At 44.8% G+C, this 22935-nt stretch overlaps 1 protein-coding gene across 3 annotated transcripts; it reads right to left on the bottom strand.

Annotated features, from left to right (window-relative positions):
- Window positions 1-1274: 1274 nt before the first annotated feature.
- On the bottom strand, window positions 1275-20917 carry csnk1db (casein kinase 1, delta b). 3 transcript variants are annotated; one of them, XM_074620471.1, is made up of 10 exons: window positions 20397-20917; window positions 15329-15439; window positions 13847-13995; window positions 12136-12364; window positions 11809-11979; window positions 11515-11663; window positions 8030-8198; window positions 7480-7619; window positions 6871-6936; window positions 1275-1562 (listed from the first exon to the last, which is right to left on the bottom strand). In XM_074620471.1, the coding sequence occupies exons 1-9, from the start codon at window positions 20470-20472 to the stop codon at window positions 6886-6888; spliced, it is 1245 nt and encodes a 414-aa protein (XP_074476572.1). In that variant the 5' UTR covers window positions 20473-20917; the 3' UTR covers window positions 1275-1562; window positions 6871-6885. The 3 variants fall into 3 exon arrangements, with proteins under 3 accessions (XP_074476572.1, XP_074476573.1, XP_074476570.1); XM_074620472.1 differs by having other exon boundaries at window positions 6871-6941; window positions 20397-20915; XM_074620469.1 differs by lacking the exon at window positions 6871-6936 and having other exon boundaries at window positions 20397-20914.
- Window positions 20918-22935: the final 2018 nt, after the last annotated feature.

Genomic DNA, 22935 nt, shown 5'->3' with positions numbered 1-22935 from the left:
ATGTGAGAAAGTAAATCTTGCTGATCTGGTTTGCTTACATAATTCACTAGGTGTTGAGCGGCTGACCAAAGAGGTCAAGGGTCAAAATCCCAAACTAGAGAATGAGCAGCAGCAAGAATGAATCACAACAGGCCATTTCATTCTGAGACATGGCAGAGGTATTCATCAAAGCCAGACGAGTTGTGTTAATTAGAAAAGAACAGAACACTGCTGCTGTGAAGCCTGTGAAAGGATGGAGTTCAGTTTTCCTCTCAACAAAGCATCATTTCAATAATTGTTTAACAGATTCACAAAGAATGCGTTTTCAGTGCCGATGGCAATATTGCAGTTTGCCACGTAGGATCAGGATGACTGAACCTCTAATACTGAGAGCAGTAGCTGAGACAGCATGTCCCACTAAACGTCTCTGCCCACTGCTTTCTGTAAGAACTCCATGGCTCTGAGGGGGGGGGGACTGGTGGGAGACTACTACATCTATGGCAGCCCACACCTGCGGCAGCTCAGTTCCTGGACCGAGCCTACAAGTCATGTTCAGACCCATCCCATCCCTACAGATGAGCACACATTTACACATCAATATTACAAGTAATTCACAGCTTCAAAATGATACAAATAAGAGAAATGAGACTGTTTATCTGTAGCAGTGAATGGACCCCTGGTGACTGTCACATGATGCCCTCGCCCCCGATATAAAGTGCACTTCTTTAGTACAGAACACTAGAAAGGGAGCCGGGCTCACTGGATGGTACACCAGAGCCTGGAGGTGAACAGACAGAACATCTCGCCGACTAACGGGTGAATACACGACCTCCTGCACCCGAGATACCAAAACGGATGTTTGGTACGTTCGCGGGTTTGACTAGCGCTCGAGCCTCACACAGCTGATGCTGAAGGCTCACCTCTAAAACATGCAAAGAAGTACTTTCTTTTTATTTTATACAAATGGCTATATAGTTACTGAAGAGAGCCATCAGTGGTGCTGATGACAACTAAAAACAGAACAAGTGACTGGTGGGAGGAGGGAATGAAAACGGAAAATACCAGTGAAAACATCACACCCCAAAAACTACCCATACCATATATATACTGCATATATATATAGTATATATATGTATAGTATAGTGTCCATGTTTGTCCTGGACTAAGCACCGCCCATTCACAATCTGGTGGTGGCAGTTCGTCTGGGGAGGGGGGGTCCTGAGGTCCGGCACTGTTTAATGTTCTGGAAGGTCAGACCAACACACAGAAAGAAAGAAAGAAAGAAAAAAAAAAAGAGAGAGAGAGAGAGAGAGAGAGAGAGAGAGAGAGAGAGAGAGAGAGAGAGAGAGAGAGAGAGAGAGAGAGAGAGAGAGAGAGAGAGAGAGAGAGAGAGAGAGAGAGAGAGAGAGAGAGAGCAGTGTGCAGCCTTCCAGTAGTAGCTGTAGTAGTGGTGGAAATGAATAGTAGTATTAGTATGTCAGATTGCTTCTGAGTGAACAGGGCTTGGTCCGCCAGGGTGCATTGTGGGGGGCTCATCGAGGAGCTAGAAGATGGAGACCAGCGGTCGGTACACCGGACACCATCTAGAGGAAACACAAGACAGGAAGCAGCGGGTCAGAACCAACAACGAGCCTCCACGTGTTCTACATCAAGCTTTCCATGCACGCTCTCTGCATCTGGACTAACATGTACGTACACAGACTTCTCATTCATCTACAGTCTAAATGCATTTTCAAGCCACAACATCACCCTAAAAGCATATAATACTCCTGTTCAGCCCATAAGATACATGATGTAGGGGTTGGAACCAGGGATGGCTGATCGGTGCTTAGAACAATATCCATATATTTTCTGGCTTTGGACAAGATTTTTCAACTTCTCTTAAATGACGTAGTAATTGTGCAGCGAAGGCATGAATCCATACCGTTTCATAGAAGAACATACTTTAATACTGCTGTGATGAAGGGAGCAAGCTCCCAGAGGGCTTACAGCATCAGGCAGCATCGTTACAAAGATGTATGAAATTAAAAAACTGAGTAAAAAGGTCAACGAGTATAATGATTGGTGGCAGAGCTTTGGAGCAGCCGCAGGCACGTGATATATGTGGATGATATGGTGCGTTAGTTAACAGCCGGTGACGTGGTAACCGCTCATACAGCTCAGAAACCTCAGAGGCTTCTTCATTCCATCAGACGGGCAGATGCACGAAGGCATCTGATGAAGCCAATCACAGATACATTAATATGAACAACACAACCTAAAGTCATCTGGTCTGTACTATGACAATAATGAGGCTGTGAGGAACAATAACGGAAAAGGTGGGTTTGGATTTTGCTCATCTGAAAACTGACATGTCACAGGTGTGTTGGTCTCTGTTAGGGATGCACCGATACCACTTCTTTCAAACCGAGTACAAGTACTTACATTTGGGTACTCGCCGATACCGAGTACCGATACGAGTACTTCTCTGTGCCAAAAGACCCTCGTTAACAGCCAGCCGGAGGGTGTGAGCGACACACAGCAGGCTGGGGAGTCCCGCATACGAGGCGGTGCGCCTCTAGGCCGGCTTGGAAAGGCTCGGGGCGAAGGTAGCTCGCCGCCGTTGCTTTACAGCGCTTCCCGCCCGGACCTCGCCGCACCGTGACAGGGCTCCCTGCTCCCGGTGCGACTGTCGACCGGGACGGAATGTCCTCAGTGCGCCCCAACCGTGTCGTGCCGTGGCCCACGTAAAAGGCGTCAGGGGTCTGGCAATGTCGGCAACCCACCCGACCTGTCTTGAAACACGGACCAAGGAGTCTAACGCACGCGCGAGTCAGAGGGTGCAAGCAAAACCCCGTGGTGCAATGAAAGTGAGGGCCGGCATGCGACGGCTGAGGTGGGATCCCGGCCCAGCGGGGTCGGGCAAACCACCGGCCCGTCTCGCCCGCACCGTCCAGGAGGTGGAGCGTGAGGACCCGAAAGATGGTGACGAGAGGTCAACGTCGTGCTGCCATAAAGTGGTATCGGTGCCGTTGTATCGGAGCCGTTTTGCGAGTAGGAGTACATGAGCACAGTATCGGACCCGATACTGGTATCGGTATCGGTGCATCCCTAGTCTCTGTTATGGTTCCTCCTCTCCCTCTGTAGAGGTACTACACTCAGTAATGCAGCTGAATATTGGCTCTTTTTACTACAGGATCTGAGCAACCCGTAACCTGGAGCTTCCCATGATCTGAACCTGTAAGAAGCTGTGAGGTCTAGGTTCTGCCCCGTTTTCCACTGTGTTTTACAAAGCAGTAGGTTTTGGTTCTATGTAAATGAAAAGGTTTGGTAGGTTTGGTAGGCTTGGTAGGCAGGTGTGCAGAGTGCAGTGCAGTTGCAGGACAGACAACAATGAAACAGTGGCACAAACATAGATTTTCTTTTATATTTACATGCAAAGACTTTTAAATGTCAGATCCACGTACCGATCCAGATTGCATTGTCTGATGTTTTTATGAATTCAATTTAAAGCCCCTTCCAGCCAGTGTTACTTTCTCAAACAGAGGATGGGGTTGTGGTTAACAGTCAGACGTTAATTTGTTAACCATGGCAACTTGATTGCATCGTTTTTCTTCTTTCTGTCTCCTCCCGGCGAGGCGGCCGTCTGGCTGCTGCTGCACAGAGGAGACACACCGCTGCACGCCGGCCACAGCGCACCGCAGGACGGACAGCGGTGTTGCCGAGGTCCGCCGCGTGAAATGCAGTTTCAGGACATTTTGGAGGTGCACCGTCAACCGGTACCGACCACTCTCTCCTCAGCTCCAGCACCGACACCGCACTGTGATTCATTTACTTGTCTATTGTTTTCTCTGGAGGTGAAAGTTGTGGCCAGCAAACCCCCAAAACGTCCCGAAACTGCATTACAAACAGCGGGCAACATGTCTGCAGGCAGCGTCTGAAATTAGCACCCGCCACCCATCAAATGCGGGTAAATTGATGGCAGTGGCGGGTGAAATCATCAGGACATCCGCCTCTTTGGGAGACAGGGAAAATGCTAGTGATGGGAATAGAGAATCATAGTTGTCCACTTTCTTGGCATCGCATGCCTCTGTGACTATCAATTCCTCTTATTGATGCTTACCAACAGTTATGCATGCACAATGACGCATAGGCACGCTGTATCATGTTTCAGTTTGTTTTGGACCGGAGACAAAAAAGCGCTCAACAGCATGGCGCTACTAAACCTGAGGGGACGCACCCTATTTATACCTGATAATGAGACACTGTGAACAACAAATCTGTGTTGAAATCAGCAGGAGGAGAGTTAGTAACATTAGCTGTTAGCAGCCTATAGCAGCACAGTCCTGACTGGTTAAATAACGGAGATACCAACGTTAACGGAGGTGCCATTGAGTTATTATTATGAGATGTTCACTGTCTGCTCAGCAAAATGACTAATGGGTGAAGGTAAATTGCAACGTTATCATGATGTGTTCAAATGTAATCTCGTAAAATGTAGTTTTTGGAGAGAAACTTGAATAAATCCAGTTGTTTGAAGGAGATGTTTTCACATCAATATAAAATAGATATTAGAGAGAGAGAGAGAATTATGACCTGTTAAACTTCATAACAACTTACCAAGAATTTGTTTAATCAAAGCAAATATTTAAATAATCAATTATTTGAATTGTGTTTTTATGCAAATAACCACTATAGATGTAGCTGTGGCTTCTGCTACTTTCCGTTAATTTACCTCCAGCAGGAGGAGACAGTCAGTGTGTTGTGTTGATTCTGCTGGTGGGATTCCGTCTAATCTACTGCGTTGATTGCACTCGTTCTCAGCAAACACACACACATGAAAATAAACTCACTAAACTAATGTGGAGGAAACTAAAAAAGGTAGGTAACGACACCTAATTAAGTTAGCCAGCTAACTAGAAAGACAAACTGACAGATAAACAGAACAGAGACTGTGGCCGGCGTGCGGCGGGGCGGCTCCTTGGTGCAGCAGCAGCCAGACGGCCGCCTCCCCTGGAGGAGACGGCGAAGAAGAAAGCGAGTGAGACAAAGTCAGTTTGTTGTGTTAATTCTTGTCTCATTTGTGGTCTGATTAACAGTAAATTCATCAAATTCAGTCCCATATAGCTGTTTTCCAAGCTATCGTAGCTGGTCTCATCTAAACTGGGATGAAAAACGTTACTGCTGACTTCGCACGCACGCACGCACGCACGCACGCACGCAGGCAGACACGCAGGCAGACACGCAGCTGACAACCTGGCAGCTAAACTAAATGATGCGGTGGAGACTGAAGTGGCTGCGTGTGTCCACGGCAACGCATGCAGCATCGTGGCAGCTAACTCACCCGGACTCTGTTGCCTGTTTGTGCATCAGGTTATCGTTGCAGCTTGGCGGCACTTCAACCTCAGCAGCCCTGTATGCAAGGCACTACCCCTGTTGGTTAACGTCACGTTGCCGTAAAGTGGTATCAGGTACGGTTGTATCCGAGTAGTTTTACGAGTATATGAGCACAGTATCGGACCCGGTACATCCCTATTTTTTGATTGTGTAGAAATGTATTTCTCTACACAGTTCTTGCACTTTTATTTAAATTTATATTATTATTATATTATTCACTTTGAAAATCTTATGAAGGAGTTGTCAATTTGCTGTTGCACTTTCTTTATTCTCTTACTATTTTTGAAATCTACTTTACTTACAGTTCAAATTAATCGCTTTTAAATTTAATGCTAAATTTCAATGCAAAGCAAATTTTATGCAAAAAAGAGCTCCGGTGTTGGAATTAGAATCGGTATCTGAATCAGGACACAGGGAAGTGAAGGAGCTTTTTTTCCGCCTGGTCAGTGACAAAACTCAGGTTCATGAACTTGCACCCAAACGAGGAAAGTACAAAGGAAATAAAAGCAGAACCTGTGACGATGGCCACACCTCAAGTTACGGGTTGTTGTTCCTGTAGTGGAACGGGCCTAATTCAGCTGAGTATCTTTGTCGTGGTGGTCGTGTGTAGGTTTACTGCCATTGTTTTACCAGAACGTATCCATTGACACAGCAAGGAAACACTGGCTGTTCCTAACAAACACAGACTGCTTTTAGACGGACTCCCTTTCTCAACAACTGATAAAAGGTTTTCTCGAGCCATGACAAAGTTCAACGCTGACTTGCAAATGAGTAGCTTCACATCATGCAGGTGTTTAGTGTGGAAGACCAGGGAGCCAAAGAATCTGCAGGTGACTGCACCAAGCAAGGCGGGGGAGGGGTGGGGGGGTGTTTGTAGGTAGGTACATTCCTTTAGGATGCTATAGCTGTCGGCCTGCCATCACACCAACAGGGCAAGCAACAAGCCACAGGCACAGAGCTGATTAAAAGGGGCATTACGTCAACCAGAGGAAGCAATAAGGGAGTTACATTCTTAGACTCTGCACTGCGATGCATTATCCATTCCAGTTCTCAGAGGAGCCTCCTGCTAAGAAAGTAGTCAGTATCTGACTGTTCAATGAGACTTAGGCTGGTACAGTGCAGCTATGATGTCATCAACAGCCAAGTGGATGTACTACTCGATGGCTGTGATGGTAGTGTGTAACATGACATCAATAGCTGGTCGCTCAAGCTAAGTCTCATTCACAAACTGGATGCCCAGCTCACTGGTGACTGAGCATCTGCTGTGGTGTTCACACCTGATTCCAGGTCCAACTGCATGAACCGGTTAATGCTGCTGATCTAAGCTCATGCCCACCACATGTTTTCTTCTTGTGCCCCTTGTCTAGTTAGAGAATTCTCCTCAGATAAAATGGCAGACGTAGTCTGGAAGTGAATAAATGCTGGAACCAGGCCTGAACACAACACTCTGAGGCAGCCCAGTGTAGAACTGGAATTTGGACCCATGCATCCCGGTGCTTTAGGGACAGGACTCACCCAGTGTTGCCGCCGTCACACAAGGACGTGGCGAGCGTCTACTTGGCGTGATGCTCGTAGGGAATACTATTCTGAGGTTGGGGGGAAGGGAGAGAGAAGGCCCAATATGTCAAGTCAGAACCCACATCCTGCAGCAACCACACAACTGGAGAGTACGGTCTGAATAGCAGCACCTCCCTCTAACAAGAAACATAAGGCTGGCGTGCTGGAACTAAGGAGTATCCAGACCTTCTTCTGCTGCCCTGGATCTCAGTTCTGTGTGAGGCACTCTCCAGTAATCAGACTAATGTCTAATGATCTTATGAAGTAGCAAGACACAGACCTCCATGAGGACAAAGTTAAATAAACTTTAAAATGTAATTCTAGCTGCTACTGGTTACTGTAAAGCTTCCTCCTCTGTATTCAGAAGAAGGCTTCTTCTTCAAGCCTGGGGTGAGGTGGAACTCTCTATGGGAAGTACAGATTCCTTCTTTCTGCTCATGCTAGTAGCTTAAGAGACACTGGAAGAAGAAAGCTAATGCATCTGCAGGGCTGTCTTGTACCTGTGAGGTGGACATGCGGGACGTGTTGGAAGAAGAAAGCTAATGCATCTGCAGGGCTGTCTTGTACCTGTGAGGTGGACATGCGGGACGTGTCCTGCCGTCCCGTTAGATCTGAGGATGACACGTTGACGGGAGCGCCGCGGTGCAGTCGCATGCTGACCTTCCGTTCACGCTCCATACCGGACACTTGTCGAGGGGACGTGTTCGCTGGAGATCAGAGATCAAAAACCACCATCAGCAGGGAAAGATGATATGATGAGAGAATTCATCATATTCATGCATTCATAAATAATTCACTATTTGTATCATATTCCATACTAATTGCCTGACTATAGCTTTTGATTCAAATGCCTTAGTTTGTGTATTTTTTCACATCTTATCGTTTTATTAAAGAAAAGGAAAAAAACGGCATTATTGTTGTCAACTTCATATTTATATTAACGACATCTAAATAGTTAAATCTGCCAACATGAAACCCCCTACATATAACAGAATTCCATAATTTTACTGCTGACAGTCGGCACAAAGTGAACACTGAACCGTTGAATTCTAGCCTTGACATCTTAAATTCATGAAACACTTCACTGATGACCAGGATCATGCTGGAGTGGACTGACCTGTGTGTGAGGTGGGTGTTAGCGGGGTGGCCGGCGCTCCCTCTTGGGTTCCTCGTGGTCGTCCTGATGCGGCGGGTATCCCTCTGGCCCCGGGGTTCCTGCCGTGCCTCAGCCTGTCCTCCCGGTCCCGGCGCTCTCTCTCTGCTTCCTCTGCTGCGCGGTTGGCTCCCTGCGTACGATAATAAAGAAGCAACATAAAATAGGACTGTACAGCTGAGGCTGATGGGTAACCCACCTAAACACTCACTCTCCCACCTACCGCCACGCCAAGCTCTCTTCACAAATTTAACAAGTCCTTAAATATTGATCAGTCATTTTTCCAAATCCTCATGATGAACCACTCTTCACATCGGCATTAGAGATGTCCCAAACTCTTGACAACACCGGTGTTATCGATGACACTGGATGCTTTACAAGAACCCTCAATATCTGTAGAGCGCTTACTGTGATCTGTACCGTTGGATGGTTGTGTCTGGCTGCTCAGGTCGAGCTTTCGCTGCTGGGCTGCAGGTTTCCACCCGGCGATTACCTCATTAACGTTATGGTTCCTTATTAGCATTGGGTTTAAATCCCAAATATCGCCAAATTGTAGGGATGCAACGATTTATTGGCCCAACATTGATATCGGTACCTTGTTGACAGTATCCGATGTTTATCTGTTGTATTACGGTGGGTTCACATCAGGAACGGATGCGCCTCGCTGGGTTAATCGTTGTGTGAGCCGAAGCCCGTCTGTTCACACCAGAAGCACATTTCTCCACACCGGTCAACCAACGACTCTGCTCCTCTGATGTTACACAGTCTCGGAGAAAGATCGGCATTGCTATGTTAGATGAAAAATTAAGCAGCAAAACAACGGCTTCCAAGATTTCTTTAAAACCATCACTGCAGTCTGGATGGGAACAAACATCATGTGTGCGCAACGTTTCACTAGAAGCCTGTCAGTCCAACGAGGGGCGACGCAACACCTGGTAGGTTACAATGGGAACATCCTCCAGGCCGTGCAGCTGTCCGTCCCCCATACCGGGATCCGGTCCCGAGTGAGCAGCGTGCAGCAGTACGTCGGGGCTGCCGCATCGTAGATCCGCGGGTCCGCCGTGGGTCTGTCCAGCTTGGACAGCTGAGGCAGCGAGGCCTGAGGAAAATACTTGGGCGGCCATTAAAGCCAAGTAAAGTCTGTGCGTAAGAAACACTGCTCATGTTTCTAATCGCTTTACATTTACATTTAATTTAGGTTTTGTTGGGCTGTGTACTGAAACATTCTTCTCATTGAGTAGTTGTATAGCAACTAAAAAGGCTTTTGAAGTAAGAAAAGAGAAGTGAAAGAAGGATATATTAAAGGTTGTTTCATAAATTTGTATGATTGAATTTGTGCTCATTCAACGACAGTGTAATGAAACGCTGAATGACTTTAAAACAGCTTCGTTTTTTGTATTCACAGCTTATTCCTAGGTTCACAACTTGGTCCTAGTTTCACAGCTCGGTCCTAGTATCCCAGCTTGGTCCTAGTTTTGTGAGCCAGACCCATTGCGCTGGACATTTGCATAAAAGGACTGTTCCCCGCCTTTTTATTTTGAAAGAGGAATGAGGAAACTCCAACACTCGGCCGACCAATCGTGTAATTTCATCACTCAGTCTCTAAGTCAGTCACTCCGTAGGGCTGGCCCTTTGCAGTCCAGACAAAAACATACTATATTACTACATATGGCTGTAGACTTCGGATGACATTCTTGACCAGAACTAATAAGGATGCTTTTACATCAATAGACGAATCTGGCAACCGCTTTGTGTTCCGCCATCTAACGGCGCCGCCATCACTGCGGTGGCAAGTCGTAGTGACTCTACTGTCTGCTAACTGGTGAATGCGGTTTCCAGCTGAATGTGTCTGTGGTTGCTCGTAGTAACTTACATAAGAGGTTGGAGTAGATAATAGATAATGTGATGCCGACCCAATGAGGTTTACTTTGTGGTCATTAGGTTGCCCTAGGTAGAGCAACTAACTTTATATTTCACAATACTGCTACGGTGAGTTGACTGAGTTCATTTATTCTGTGGGACCACTGCAGCTCATAGACAGTGTCTCAGCCAGTGTCCGAAATTAAAAGTTCCACTGAAAAAAAATCCACTGGCCAAAATAATAAAGTGCCTTTTTGTGTCATATTTACATTTGTTTCAGTACACTTCATCGAGATAATGCGATATTATGTTGAATACAAACTTAAAGAGACTAGAGCAATATTTAAAGCACAATAATTAAAATATATTGACAGTTAATCAATTCAAGCCTGAATACTAGGCTTGGGCGGTATCTATTCTGTATACCTTCCTGACATTTCACCGGGTAAAGGCTACCAGAGGTGGGACCAAGTCATTGTTTTGCAAGTCACAAGTAAGTCTCAAGTCTGTGCACTCAAGTCCCAACTCAGGAGTCCTAAACAAGCCATATGAGCTCTTCACCAAATGTAACGTCATCTAACAGCAGAGTAACTGGATCAAACTGGTGCTCAGTAACGTAACGTTAGTTCTTCATGGTTTTCTCCTGAAACTTGATTGGATGCTGTTGGATTGGTTCAAACTAAGTGGATCTGGGGAGTTAAGTGTAAGATAATCAAATGCAAGTCCCAATAACATTCACCGGAAATAAAGAGTCCAGAGTTCAATAAAAAAAACACCTCTTTTCAGAGATTTAGCAATAAACAACAAAAGATAGAAATTCAGTTTGTTCAGTTCGGTTCCGACCCGACAGAGAGCAGAGGACGGAAGCAGCGCGCCTTAACGTTAAATGTCACCAGAACATGGTAGAGACCCTCAGCGTAACCGAGCAGAGTTTTTGGTACAAATGTTTACCCGCCAGTGTGGCGGATAGCCTTCCGAGAGTTACTTGCCAAATGGAAAATCTACCTGCTTTGGCGCTTGGCAGGTGTTAATTCCGGACCCTGGTCTCAGCCCACTAATGTTGTTTGCTAATGTTAGCTAAGCAGTGTTAACCTAGCTGATGTTACTTGTTTCACCATGTCAGGCTAACGTCTGGCAGCTGAGAACTGCTCAGGTTCTACCTGAACTCCTAGATATCGTTGTCATCAGTAATGTTACATAGAATGTAAAAGTAGAAAATTGTACACTTGATAGGACAGCTTCCATTCAAAGGTGGGCGTATTGTCGGGAGACGCCACCGCAGTAATGGAGACTTGTTTACTTCGGGTAGTATTTTTTCTTTACATCAGCCTAACTACACAGACCACCCCCTCGGATTGAATGCTGTTTCAAAGGCTTTTCAACCATTACAAAAACCCTGAGGGGAAATGTAAATGACATGGAATCTATCAAATGCAAAAATATAGGCAAAATCATTTCAATCCAAAATATCATTTTGCCTTTTAATCTGAAATAAAATAACAAGGTAATAAAAACAGGTATCTACAAACAGTATGTACAGTTTAAGTATATATTGTAGCTGAAGTTTAGACATTATGATTAGTACTCACAAACTTAAGCATGTTCCAGTCAAATACATAGTCATAAGAGAAGCCTTGTCTGTGGAACAGGTTCCTGAAGAGCTGTCGTAGGTAGGAGTAGTCCGGCTTGTCATCGAAGCGCAGGGAGCGACAAAAGTTCAGGTAGGTTGCAAACTCAGCTGTGACAGAGAGGGAGAAAACATTTCTCAGCTGATGGGAGGGACAGACTTTTCTTGATTATTATCTGTAAATATTAAATGAGGAATCTTTTTTAGAATAATTTAAATTGAAGAAAGCTTAAGTTAAGTATAAGTTGAGACTCACAGGGGTATCCCTTGCAAAGCACCTCAATGGGGGTGGACATTTTCTTCTCACTGATCCGTTCATACTTCTGCCTCTTAGTAGCAGCCTTAAGGCCTTGCCACGGCAACGAGCCCAGATTAAAATACATGAGAACATAGCCCAAGGACTCCAGGTCATCGCGCCTCGACTGCTCTGTAGAGGGAGACAACAGACAAGAAAGAGGATGAAGAGAAGAAAAAGGGTCATTGCTGCACATTACTGCAGAATACAACTTGAAAGTCACGGTTTAAGAAATGCAGTATTGTGTTCACGTCAAACAGGGTTATTCAGTGTGTTTTTTTTTTTTACCAATCCCCAGATGTGTGTTGATTGAGGCGTAGCGTGCAGTGCCAGTCAGGTTCTTGTTCTCGCGGTAGGGGATGTGCTGGTGTGTGCGAGCGTCACGATATTTTTTAGCCAGGCCAAAGTCGATAATGTAGACCAGGTTGCCCTTTTTGCCCAGTCCCATCAGGAAGTTATCAGGCTTCACATCTCTATGGATGAAGTTCTTGGAGTGAATGTACTCAATGCGACTGATCTGTAGTGGAGAAGAACAAAATAATTAGGTCACTACAGCATGTTAATATGAGGGCATTCGGCAAGCACCGGCTTAACAGCTGCACACTCACATCTGTCTGACATCTCCTTCTGTACACCACAGTCAAGTCACATTTTTGGGGAGGACAAGGGCAGATTAATGAGACTAAACTTGATGACCATGATGTAAACCAGAGCAAACTAGGGATGCTAATTTTGATTGTTTTTCCTGACCCTCATTAACTGATCATTAACTGTTAACCGACAAAATTAGTGCCTTGCATGCAGGGGTACTGTGGTTGAAGTGCCTAACAAGCCGCCCAGCTGCAACAATAACCGACACACAAACAGCTTAAATCCATCATTTATCACCAGCTGCAGTATATGTGCAAAACAGGCAACGGAGTCCCCCGTTCACCCGTCTCACCCAGGAGAGCCGACAGCCACGATGCTGCGTGCATTCCTCCTCAGACCCAAGCCAAGTTCACATGTCTTACCAGCGACCTGCTGATTAAAGTGAGGGGGGTTAGCCCTAAAGTTAGCAACAAAACTGACTTAGACTCACTTAAGGTGGGCTGACCCTTAAGGTGGACCAGCTATTCTAATTTTGGTGACAAGCTGCTCCTCAGCTTTTTTTAAAAATATATTTCTTTTAAATGTTTAGCTGGTTGCATTAAAAATCGGTCTAATTCTCATTGTTGGTTAATTATTAAAAATCCCTAGATCAAACCATTTGCCTTTATAATTATAGATGTGTTTCAATCATTTTGTTTTCATAAACAGCGCTTAAGGTTTTGGGGCGGCTGTGGCTCAGGAGATAGAGCAGATCATCCACTAATCGGACGATCGGCGGGTCGATCCCTGGCTCCTCCTGTCCTCATGTTTGAGTGTCTTACAGCAAGATACTGAACCCCAGACTGCTCCTGATGGGCAGGCCAACGCCTTGAATGGAAGCTCATCTGTGTGTGAGTGTGTAAATGAGAGGCCAACTGTAAAGCGCTTTGTCCATTAAGGTAGAAAAGCTCTATTTAAGTGCAGTCCTTCTACCATTATTTAGAGAACAACCACAGATGCAAAGATTTCTGAGCGGGCTACTCCCTGAAATACATTCAAGGAACCACTTTCTGTGGGAAAATCTCAATAATGGAAAATGCATCGATCTACTCTGATTCACCTATAGCTGTCTGAGCTGCACAATTTTCTTCTCGCAAAATTGATATAATAGAAAAAGATCTAAAAATACTAGTAGCAAGTGAACTGCACATGTCTCAATGAGGTGCCTATATAAACACAGAAGCCCTTTCTGCTCTCATTTCTAGCTGCTCTGGATTAGTGGAAGAACGTGTGATACAATCTGAGAGGATGATGTGGGATGTGTGTATGCAGGGGTCAGAAGGTGTGTGTGTGTGTGTGTGTGTGTGTGTGTGTGTGTGTGTGTGTGTGTGTGTGTGTGTGAGAGAGTGAATTAGGTAGGCAGTCTCACCATCTGATCAGCGAGCAGGAGGACTGTCTTGAGGCTGAACTTGCGGGAGCAAAAGTTGAAGAGATCCTCCAGGCTGGGCCCCAGCAGCTCCATCACCATCACATTGTAGTCACCTTCTGCTCCACACCACTTTATGGTTGGAATGCCCACTGCAAAGACATGAGAGTAAACAACGATGGTAAATGTAGTCTAGGGAACACCTCCTTCTGATGATGTATTTCACATTTGAAGAGGTGTAACTCCAGTGACTATTCTTTCTTCGCAGTCTACACTATTACTATTTTCTATCCCACTCCTATTATTCAGGGTGGCAGGGGGCAAGCATGCTGCGCTTTACTGCAATGTTCACACTACGAGCGACAAAAGCATCAAAACGGCCTTGTTACATTGTTGGCAAGTCGTTTAGGGCTGAAAAAAAACACAATTGGTTGACGCTTCACTGTGTCATTGGTGCGCTGAGAAAAAGTTGAGACCAGCTCAACTTTATTTGTAGCGCATCACGCAGCGACAAGTGTTGCGCGTCAGTTTGCAGCTTCATATCACCGGTTTCCATTGGAGATGGCTAGTAGCCTGTTGCTGTGTTGACCGTAGTGTGAACACAGCATTAGGCGACAGTACTAGCAATCGAGCCACCATTCCATTCCACTCTATATTATGATTTGAAATTTATATGAATTTGTCCAATTCATTTTGGTTGCCTTAAATAGGGAGATTACATGGAAAAAAGGGGTAAAATTCAAGTTACAGTTTACCCAACTACCTAAACTATCTTTCGTTTCACCCTCAGCTGTTGATACACTCTAGTGACTCCCTAAACAACCGTAAGGATTAATACATAGGATTACATCATTTCCAGTTGTGTGTCTTTACCCACGGGTGTGGCTTCAGGATCTGAATAGATTTAAAGCTATGAGCTGATTCAGTGGCCCTGTTCAGACATGGTATTAACATGCGTCCTCAGTGATCCGATCACAAGTGGACAGCTTCAAGTACAGGTGTGAACACACTCAAGATGCATTGAGATCAGGTCTTTCAGACCCCTTTCAGAGGTGGTCTGGGTCACATGTGACCACAATCTTTTAGCAGTGTGTAGTGAATGTGTCCTGGGCCACATTAAGGACCGCCTACTCATCTGATGTCCCGCTGGGACCCGCGGGATCACTGAGCTCCTCGGGTGAAAAGACAGGTAGACACGAGCACTTGTCTGCCTTGCAGCATGGAAACGGCCTCTGTGCTCTACTGTATCCTGTCGGTACAACTGTATTTTATTAAAATATATCTTATATATAGGCTACATATATAGATATGGTGGGGGCAAGAAATAAAGATAACGTAACTTATATGAAAAGAGGTGTAAATAAATCTTAGGGACAGAGAGAGAGGGGTTGATGAGGAGATGGAAACTGAGCACACTAGGTCTGAGATGGAGAACAGAAGTCCAATGAGAAATGAGGATCCCAGTATTGTGAGCTGATATCTCACCTCCTCCTTGCATCATCTTGTAGATCTTGCTCTCGATGTGGAGCTGGGGGTGTTTGGTCTTCACACATTCCAACTTGATCGCAACTTCTTCACCCACGGAAATATCTGTGCCTGGAAAAGGACAAATGTTAATACACATGGCAGGTCTCCAGACTATAAGCACACGTGTGAGACGTACCACACTACAGACCATTTCACAGTTATAAACGTAAAGATTCCAAATGTGTCCCAGTTTTTTTCCTGTTGCAGTGTATGTTCATATAATATACCTGAACTATTGCATTAGCAATAAGCCATGTGACAACATGATTCATATATTATGTGTGTTTATAGCCAGACTGATGGAACCTAATGTCTGACAGGCCGTGTTCAATTTACTGCTGAGCCGAGGCCAGCAACATGAAGGACATCACATTTCAGGAGAGGTGGGAAGAGGCGCACGTTGTGTTTGTTTACTACAAAGTTAGTGTGTTTTTTGAGGAGATGAGACGAGACATAGCAGAGATAGTCTCAAAGAAAACTAAAACTATGCACAATGTGTCAGTTGTCCTGATAACTGATTGTGGTGCATCTTCACTCATTTATTTCATGTTAATTGGCAGTTGGCAAACAAGCTTAGAGGACCATTACTGCCACATAGTGGACTGGAGGTGTTACACTCTCCTTCATGGGCTCTCTCTCATGCCTGGTTTATACTCCTGCTGCTGTGCAGGCACCTCTCACACACAACAGCTATACATAGTACTGCGGCAGATTGGATGTAGCATGAAATATCTTCTTGATTTGGACCCGTGGTTTTCAAATCCTTTGTCAGGTGGTCTTTGATTTATTTGATAAACGTGATTCAATAGTTGCATAAAATTTGGCCCAACACAACTCCATGGCTGGAAAAACAATTATGAGTTGGATGATGAGGAGGAGCTGTTGTAACAGTTGTTGTAACAGATGTGAGGTACTTGTCTGTAAATCCCACCTCCCGGCTCTGATGTCCATTCACAAACTATTGCGGCGTGCCTGGCACGTAGACACGTTTTTCAGGAGGTGCACGGCCAGGGTCTGAAAGCTGCTACAGTGGCAAGGAGTGAATAAAGTTAATTTCAGACCCTATGCATGGCGCATCTCTCCAGCTCTCTGCGAGCTCTACAAACCATCTCTGCGCAAGCTTTTCTGCACAAGTATAAATTAGGCATCAGTCGCATTATGTTCCACTCGGGAGCGGCTGGTGAGTCAAGTGCGACACCTAGTGGTACATTTTGGTATACCGGTCTGGTGCTGGTTTAGGCTGGCATTGCCACACCTCTCTCCACAGTGCTGGGTCAGCACTATAGAAAGGTCTGGTAATACCCAGTATCATTCTGGTATGGGGAAAAATGCTCTGGCTAGTTTGAATTACTTTAAACCAATAACGATTGTCTTGGGCGGAGCTAAACACAGGATGCAGTGTCGGTCTGTATTTGAGGACCATCTTTTCCACATCCATTCTGACAGCTTACGTTATCTAAAGAAAACAAAGTGTTTTTTCTTTTCTTTTTTGGTACTAGTAACTTCTGGGTGCATGTGCTGTGCCAAACTAGGGATGCTAATTTTGAATTTTGTTTCTAACCGATAACCGACCTTCGTTAACCGATTATTAACCGTTAACTGACCAGATTAGTGCGGTGCTATTTTTAGTGGCTAACAAGCCGCTCAGCTGCAACGATAAGCCGATGCACAAACAGGTTAAATCCATCATTTATCACCAGCTGCAGTGTATGAGCACAACAGACAACTGAGTCCCCAGTTCACCAGACCGTTCGGACGCTGCGTGTATTGTCCCCGTATGACCGACAGACCTTGTGTGTGTGGCGGCGGTGAGTGTGGGGTTGTCGGTGGTGTTACAGCTGTGAACGTAGCAGTGCAGTGTGAGAACGGTTTATTTTAGGGTTGACCCATAAATCGTATTTTCATATTCATCGCGATATGAACATGTGCGATGAACACATCGCAAAAGGCTGTCTGAAATGCGATGAATAAGAAAAATCATTATATTTAAGGATGGTTAACAAAACCCGTTATTAAACGAGCTCCGGGGCTAAAGCTGCATCCTCTCCCTCCTGCTCTGTGTCGGAGCCACACGCACGCACACGTCAGTGAATAGCTGATCAGAGAGGCCGCAATGGAGACAGACAAGTGAACTAGGACAACTATGCTCGTTACTGAAAGTACATGCAATAAAACTTTGCAAGTGTAAAGCCAAGATACATTATCATTACACTTGTTCAACAAGCAAAACACAATGAAACGGTTAAACATGGAGGAAAGCGGCGTTTCAATCTGCTCTATCTGCAGTCTCTCATCTACCGCCGCTATGTTTACACAAACACAGCGCGTTAGCTTGGCGGCTAACAGCGAATTGTAAACACGTGTAAGTTATTTAGTTGCGTTGTGAATGACTTTAGTTCCCTCTAGTAAGCCGTGTTTCAGTGTATGTGTCATGTTTAGTTTGTCATGTATCTTACAGGAGAAAGGACTGATGTCTGTGTTCTTCAGTCTTCATAAACTTCACTCAGTATTTTGATGTCAGGAATATGATTTATTTGATTAATATTCTAGATTGTTTCCAGTGAGATATCAATGAGTTTATATGGTGACTTTGCTGTTATTAACATTACGGTTGCTGCTCTATAAACAACATTTAGCCTCGTTATATTTAAATATATGTATAGCTAATATGCTCACTTCAATATTTTTTTATTTATCGCAAGTTATATCGTCATCGCAATTTTGAACAATGTTATCGCAGATTTTCCTCTTATCGTGCTGGCCTAGTTTATTTGTCGGTGTATAATTGCTACAACTCCTCAGACCCAAGCCAAGTTCCTGTGTCTGCAACACCTGCTCAGACTCACCTAATGCCAGGATCACACTACACGATATTTTTGATGGTTACGATGGTCACTATGTCAGAATAGACGATTGAGAGTTATAAATTATTGTCGTGACTTGGCCGCGACACATGACAGACTACACGTCGGTCCCCTGTTCCGACAATACGCACTCTCCCGGCACCGCCGTCTTAATATACGGGCTTCCCGGCGCTGAAGCCCCCCGGGCCTGACCAAGTAAAGGGGCCCACGAGGCTACAGGGGAAAACAATAAAAATATAAATCACAGGGAGAAGCTAAAGCAGGCGCGCAACGGGATCCTCCATGCGCAAAGACGCCGACAAAACCTAGATTGAATATCCTACTTCGAGGTCCATCAGCAGTTGCTCTGGGAAGGTCCGATGACATCATTCGGCATAATAAGTATCCATGTGCTTCTGTTTACAGCTGTGCGCCTCTGTGCTCAGCCAGTCGAATTCACAGCCATGACAGAACACGTTGTAGAAAGCAAAAAAAATAAATTAAACATGTTAGACTTTCTATCGGGACGTTGTCAGGCGTCCCAGACGCGGTGTCGGTTGTCGTATACTATGACACACGACATGAGATAAAACGATCGATTGTCGCACACGACACTCATTTATTGTTCCCGATCCGAGTCGACACCCTACGACGGCCCTGTCGGTCTATGATCGGGCTGACATCGTGTAGTCTGAACTGGCCATAAGGTGGGCTGTTAAAGGGAGAATAGCTGGTCCACCTTAAGTGACAAGCCACTCCTCTGAGTTTTACTCAACTTTTTAGCTATTTTTTAAAAAATATTTCTTTTAACTGTTTAACCGATAGCATTAATCGGTTCAAATTCCTAATGTTAATTATTAACATCCCTATGCCAAACATGGTAGGCTTGAGGGACAGAGCCCAAGTTCTTGGTTCTGTTACAGTACAGTAACTGAAGAAATCCAAGTTTAGGTCAAAAACAGAAACATTGTCAACATCTAGACACCATTTTACAGGCTCTGTGACCAAGCATAAAAGAAGTCAACTCCTCCATCATCTAGTTATGACATGGAAAGATTAAACTAACGCTTGTAAATAACTATTTTCTGAGAACTTTCCTAAGTCTGCATATCAAAGGCTGATTTGCCTGAGAGCTAACTGATGCCTTAATCAACTGGAAAAAAACAGTAGGCCCAGTGGTTAGGTGATCAAAAACCAGTATGCCCAGTGGTTAGGTGATCAAAAACCAGTATGCCCAGTGGTTAGGTGATCAAAAACCAGTATGCCCAGTGGTTAGCTGATCAAAAACCAGTAGGCCCAGTGGCTAGGTGATCAAAAACCAGTAGGCCCAGTGGTTAGGTGATCAAAAACAAAGTCACATGACTACTCAAAAGTGAATCCCTGTCATACATACAGTACCGTGGGTGATAGAAACTAAAAGGAACCTTGAAACCTGAAAGAAGTGGTGGTTTGGGTTCTGGTAGAGACACTGTCTGTTTAGCAGATCTGATAGTAGTCTGTTGTTAGCTGCTGTCATCCTCACAGCTGAGAGACAAGCTAGTGTAACGTTACACTTCAAATGGAGCTTAAGTCTCCTCCACTACAGATACAGGTTACTGTATGGGTTCACATATCTGGAACGTTAGTGGACGACGGTGTAACGTTAGCGGCCAGAACATCAGGCCACGTCGGGATCTCCGTGGTGCTGGTTCAGCGGTGATGTGGTGATGGCTCAGTGTCTCGACTGATCATAAGACCGTGAAGCTAACGTCACGTTAAAACAACTGCAATGTCGGCTGGATCTGCTTAAACCAGCTCAGCTCTCAGTGAGCTGTTACTGTTACACACCGTCATGTAACCACTGTATGTTTGTACAGCAGCAGTTGAAGTAGCTAGCTGTCTCACCTGTCTCACCTGTCTCACCTGTCTCTATCATACCTGCAATGCCACAAATCGGTCCAGGTGACGTTATTTCAACCCACATCGCCTTGTTCTATCAGTTCTGTAGCTAGCTAGTGAACTGGGCTCAACAGAGGTAATGGTTAACGTTGAGGATCAGTAACTAGCTAACTGAGGTTAATATGAACCTAATGCTATCTGGAATAATACATGTTTTAACAGTAACATAATAATCCAGAAGAGGTCATAACGGGGGACATTTGGTTGGTGAAAGTGAGGACAAGTTGAAGACAAACTGTACTCACCTAAATAGATGTCCCCGAAAGATCCACTTCCGATCTTCCTGCCCAGTCTGTATCTGTTCCCCACTCTCAGCTCCATGTCGCCGTTAGCAGCCGTTAGTTTTACCGTGTGTTGCTTCGTGTCTCTACCTGCTAGTTTAACGCTGCGGATCCGTAATGTTCAGCTTTGGACCTCTTGTTTACGTCCCTCGGCAGATTCCAGCTCTCTTGACTGCTTTACAACCTCCTTAGTTCACATTCCCCCGCCCCCCCACAGTCCCACTTCCTCCTGGAACAACGAACATTTCACCATCCCTTTTCTATCTTTGCCAGGAACGCAGGCCGATAATATCGATGTCGTCCGATAGTGTGAAGCGCCTAGTTTATGTTCTCCGTATTTTGGGGGTCATTATTGCCCCAAAACAGACGGATGGAGACGGATTTAGCTGATAGACTTAACTCCTAATCGAACGCAGCTTCACTCCACTAGCGGATCTTTTCTTCCACCGTCAAAGCTGCTGCTCGCTGCTGACGTCACTTCCCCTAGCAACTACAGGCAGAACAGCACAGCACAACACAGTACCATGAACAGCACAGTACAGCACCATGAACAGCACAGTACAGCACCATTAACAGCACCATTGAACAACACCGTGAACAACACCATGAACATCACCATGTACAGCACCATTAACAGCACAGCACAGCACCATTAACAGCACCATTGAACAACACCATGAACAACACCATGAACAGCACCATGTACAGCACCATGAACAGCACCATGAACAGCACAGTACAGCACCATGAACAGCATAGCACAGCACCATTAACAGCACCATTGAACAACACCATGAACAGCACCATGAACAGCACCATGAACAACACCATGAACAGCACCATGAACAACACCATGTACAGCATCATGAACAGCACAATGTACAGCACCATGAACAGCACCATGTACAGCACCATGAACAACACCGTGTACAGCACCGTGAACAGCACCATGAACAGCACCGGTACAGTATATCAGCCAGAAGTTGGCCTTTTGAAATCATTAGGCATATGGAAAAAATCCTGATAGCATTTAGAAAGCATGACTTAAACCTTTCGTTAGCCGAGGTCACCTGGATCTGTTGTGACCACATGATTCACGGTTATTGAAGAAGAGTTGGGCCACTGCACATTAGAATACATCAATGCCTAACATCATGGCTGCTAAAGCTTAACACAATGCATCAGGAATTTACTGCTCGGTGGATTATACGTTGTATTTTACACATTGAGGCTGTTGGCTTTAGCAGTACAATGCCAACGAATTAATGAAAAAACATTAATAGGCTACCAAGTTAATACAAGCAGGTTGTATTTGTGACTGATTGTTTAATTATCCAGGCATAATAAAATATTAATGTTATCCATTGTAAAGAATAAAAGAAGACAACATTAAGAAACATGCATGAAAGGTGCATCGGAGCGACACTGACCATGATGTTAAGAGACCAAGTCAACAGTATTGATAACTCCATTGTTTGTTTATTATACGTAGTAATTAAGTAAGGGATAATGTACAGCGAGCCGGATGCATCGGGGTGCAGCATCACCCTGAAGGGGATTCTTTCACAACAATGACCGGCTCGCTGTACATTATCCCGCTTATTGCACGGTTACTTACTGAATAAATCAATATTTCGACACAAAAACGGTATGCCATAGTCCGACAGCAGAGCTGCGCCCATAGCAATGGTCTGTTATACATAGCAACGGTCTGTTATACGTAGCAACGGTCTGTTATACGTAGCAACGGTCTGTTATACGTAGCAACAGTCTGTTATAGAGAAATTACAGACTGCAGAACGCCGTGATTCAGAATCGAGTATTCAACACAGCCGTGTAATAATAGCTACAGTATGTAAAGCATAATATGGCAACACATACATAAACAGCGCCAGACACACACCCAGCCTTACATGAGTGATCACAGACTGATCACAGAAGAATGAAACCTATACAGGCCCACAGGATGCATATGCACGTTTGGACCATGCCTGAGCTCAGATTAATACAACAAGTGTGTGATTTTGCACATATTGTCATATTGTAATGGAAACAGGAGTTACTGAGCAGTAAGCAAGTGTCGTCTATAGTGCAAGAATTGAAAAAAACAACGTCCGCGTCTTCAACTGTGCCACAAATTCCTTTTGTAGCCTATTGTAAATAAGCAGACATGTGGCAAAAAACGGCTCTCTGCTTTTCATATGAGATTGTGTTTACAAAAACAACTGACCCCCATTCCTATGAATGGAAATCGATGTGCTGTTGGCCAGACCAGTTTTGATTGAAATGAGACAGGTATATCTTGTGTGTTGTTACGTTTATAATCCACAGCATTCACACACACATTGTCCCTAACACTAATGACACTGTATTCAATTATGGTGAAAAACCATGTAAAACTCAGTGTTGGTTGTTGGGTTTATTACACAACTCCAGCACTAGAATGGGAAATAATCATTCAGCATCACAGTATCAGGTCAGAATTTAGCATCTAGTATTTACC

The sequence above is a fragment of the Sebastes fasciatus genome, chromosome 20, assembly GCF_043250625.1.
Source record: "Sebastes fasciatus isolate fSebFas1 chromosome 20, fSebFas1.pri, whole genome shotgun sequence".
In the NCBI taxonomy this organism is placed as follows: Eukaryota; Metazoa; Chordata; class Actinopteri; order Perciformes; family Sebastidae; genus Sebastes; species Sebastes fasciatus.
Note: the sequence above shows the minus strand (reverse complement) of the source record. Positions and strands in the feature narration are given on the sequence as shown.

What these genes read in the sequence shown, in the direction of transcription:
- csnk1db (XM_074620471.1), bottom strand. Translation starts at nt 20,472, where the DNA reads ATGGAGCTGAGAGTGGGGAACAGATACAGACTGGGCAGGAAGATCGGA. An exon ending in GCTTTGCAAGGGATACCCCT is followed by an intron (nt 11,664 to 11,808) that starts GTGAGTCTCAAC and finishes TCTCTGTCACAG; the next exon opens with CTGAGTTTGCAACCTACCTG. An exon ending in CCCGCATGTCCACCTCACAG is followed by an intron (nt 6,937 to 7,479) that starts GTACAAGACAGC and finishes ACCTCAGAATAG; the next exon opens with TATTCCCTACGAGCATCACG.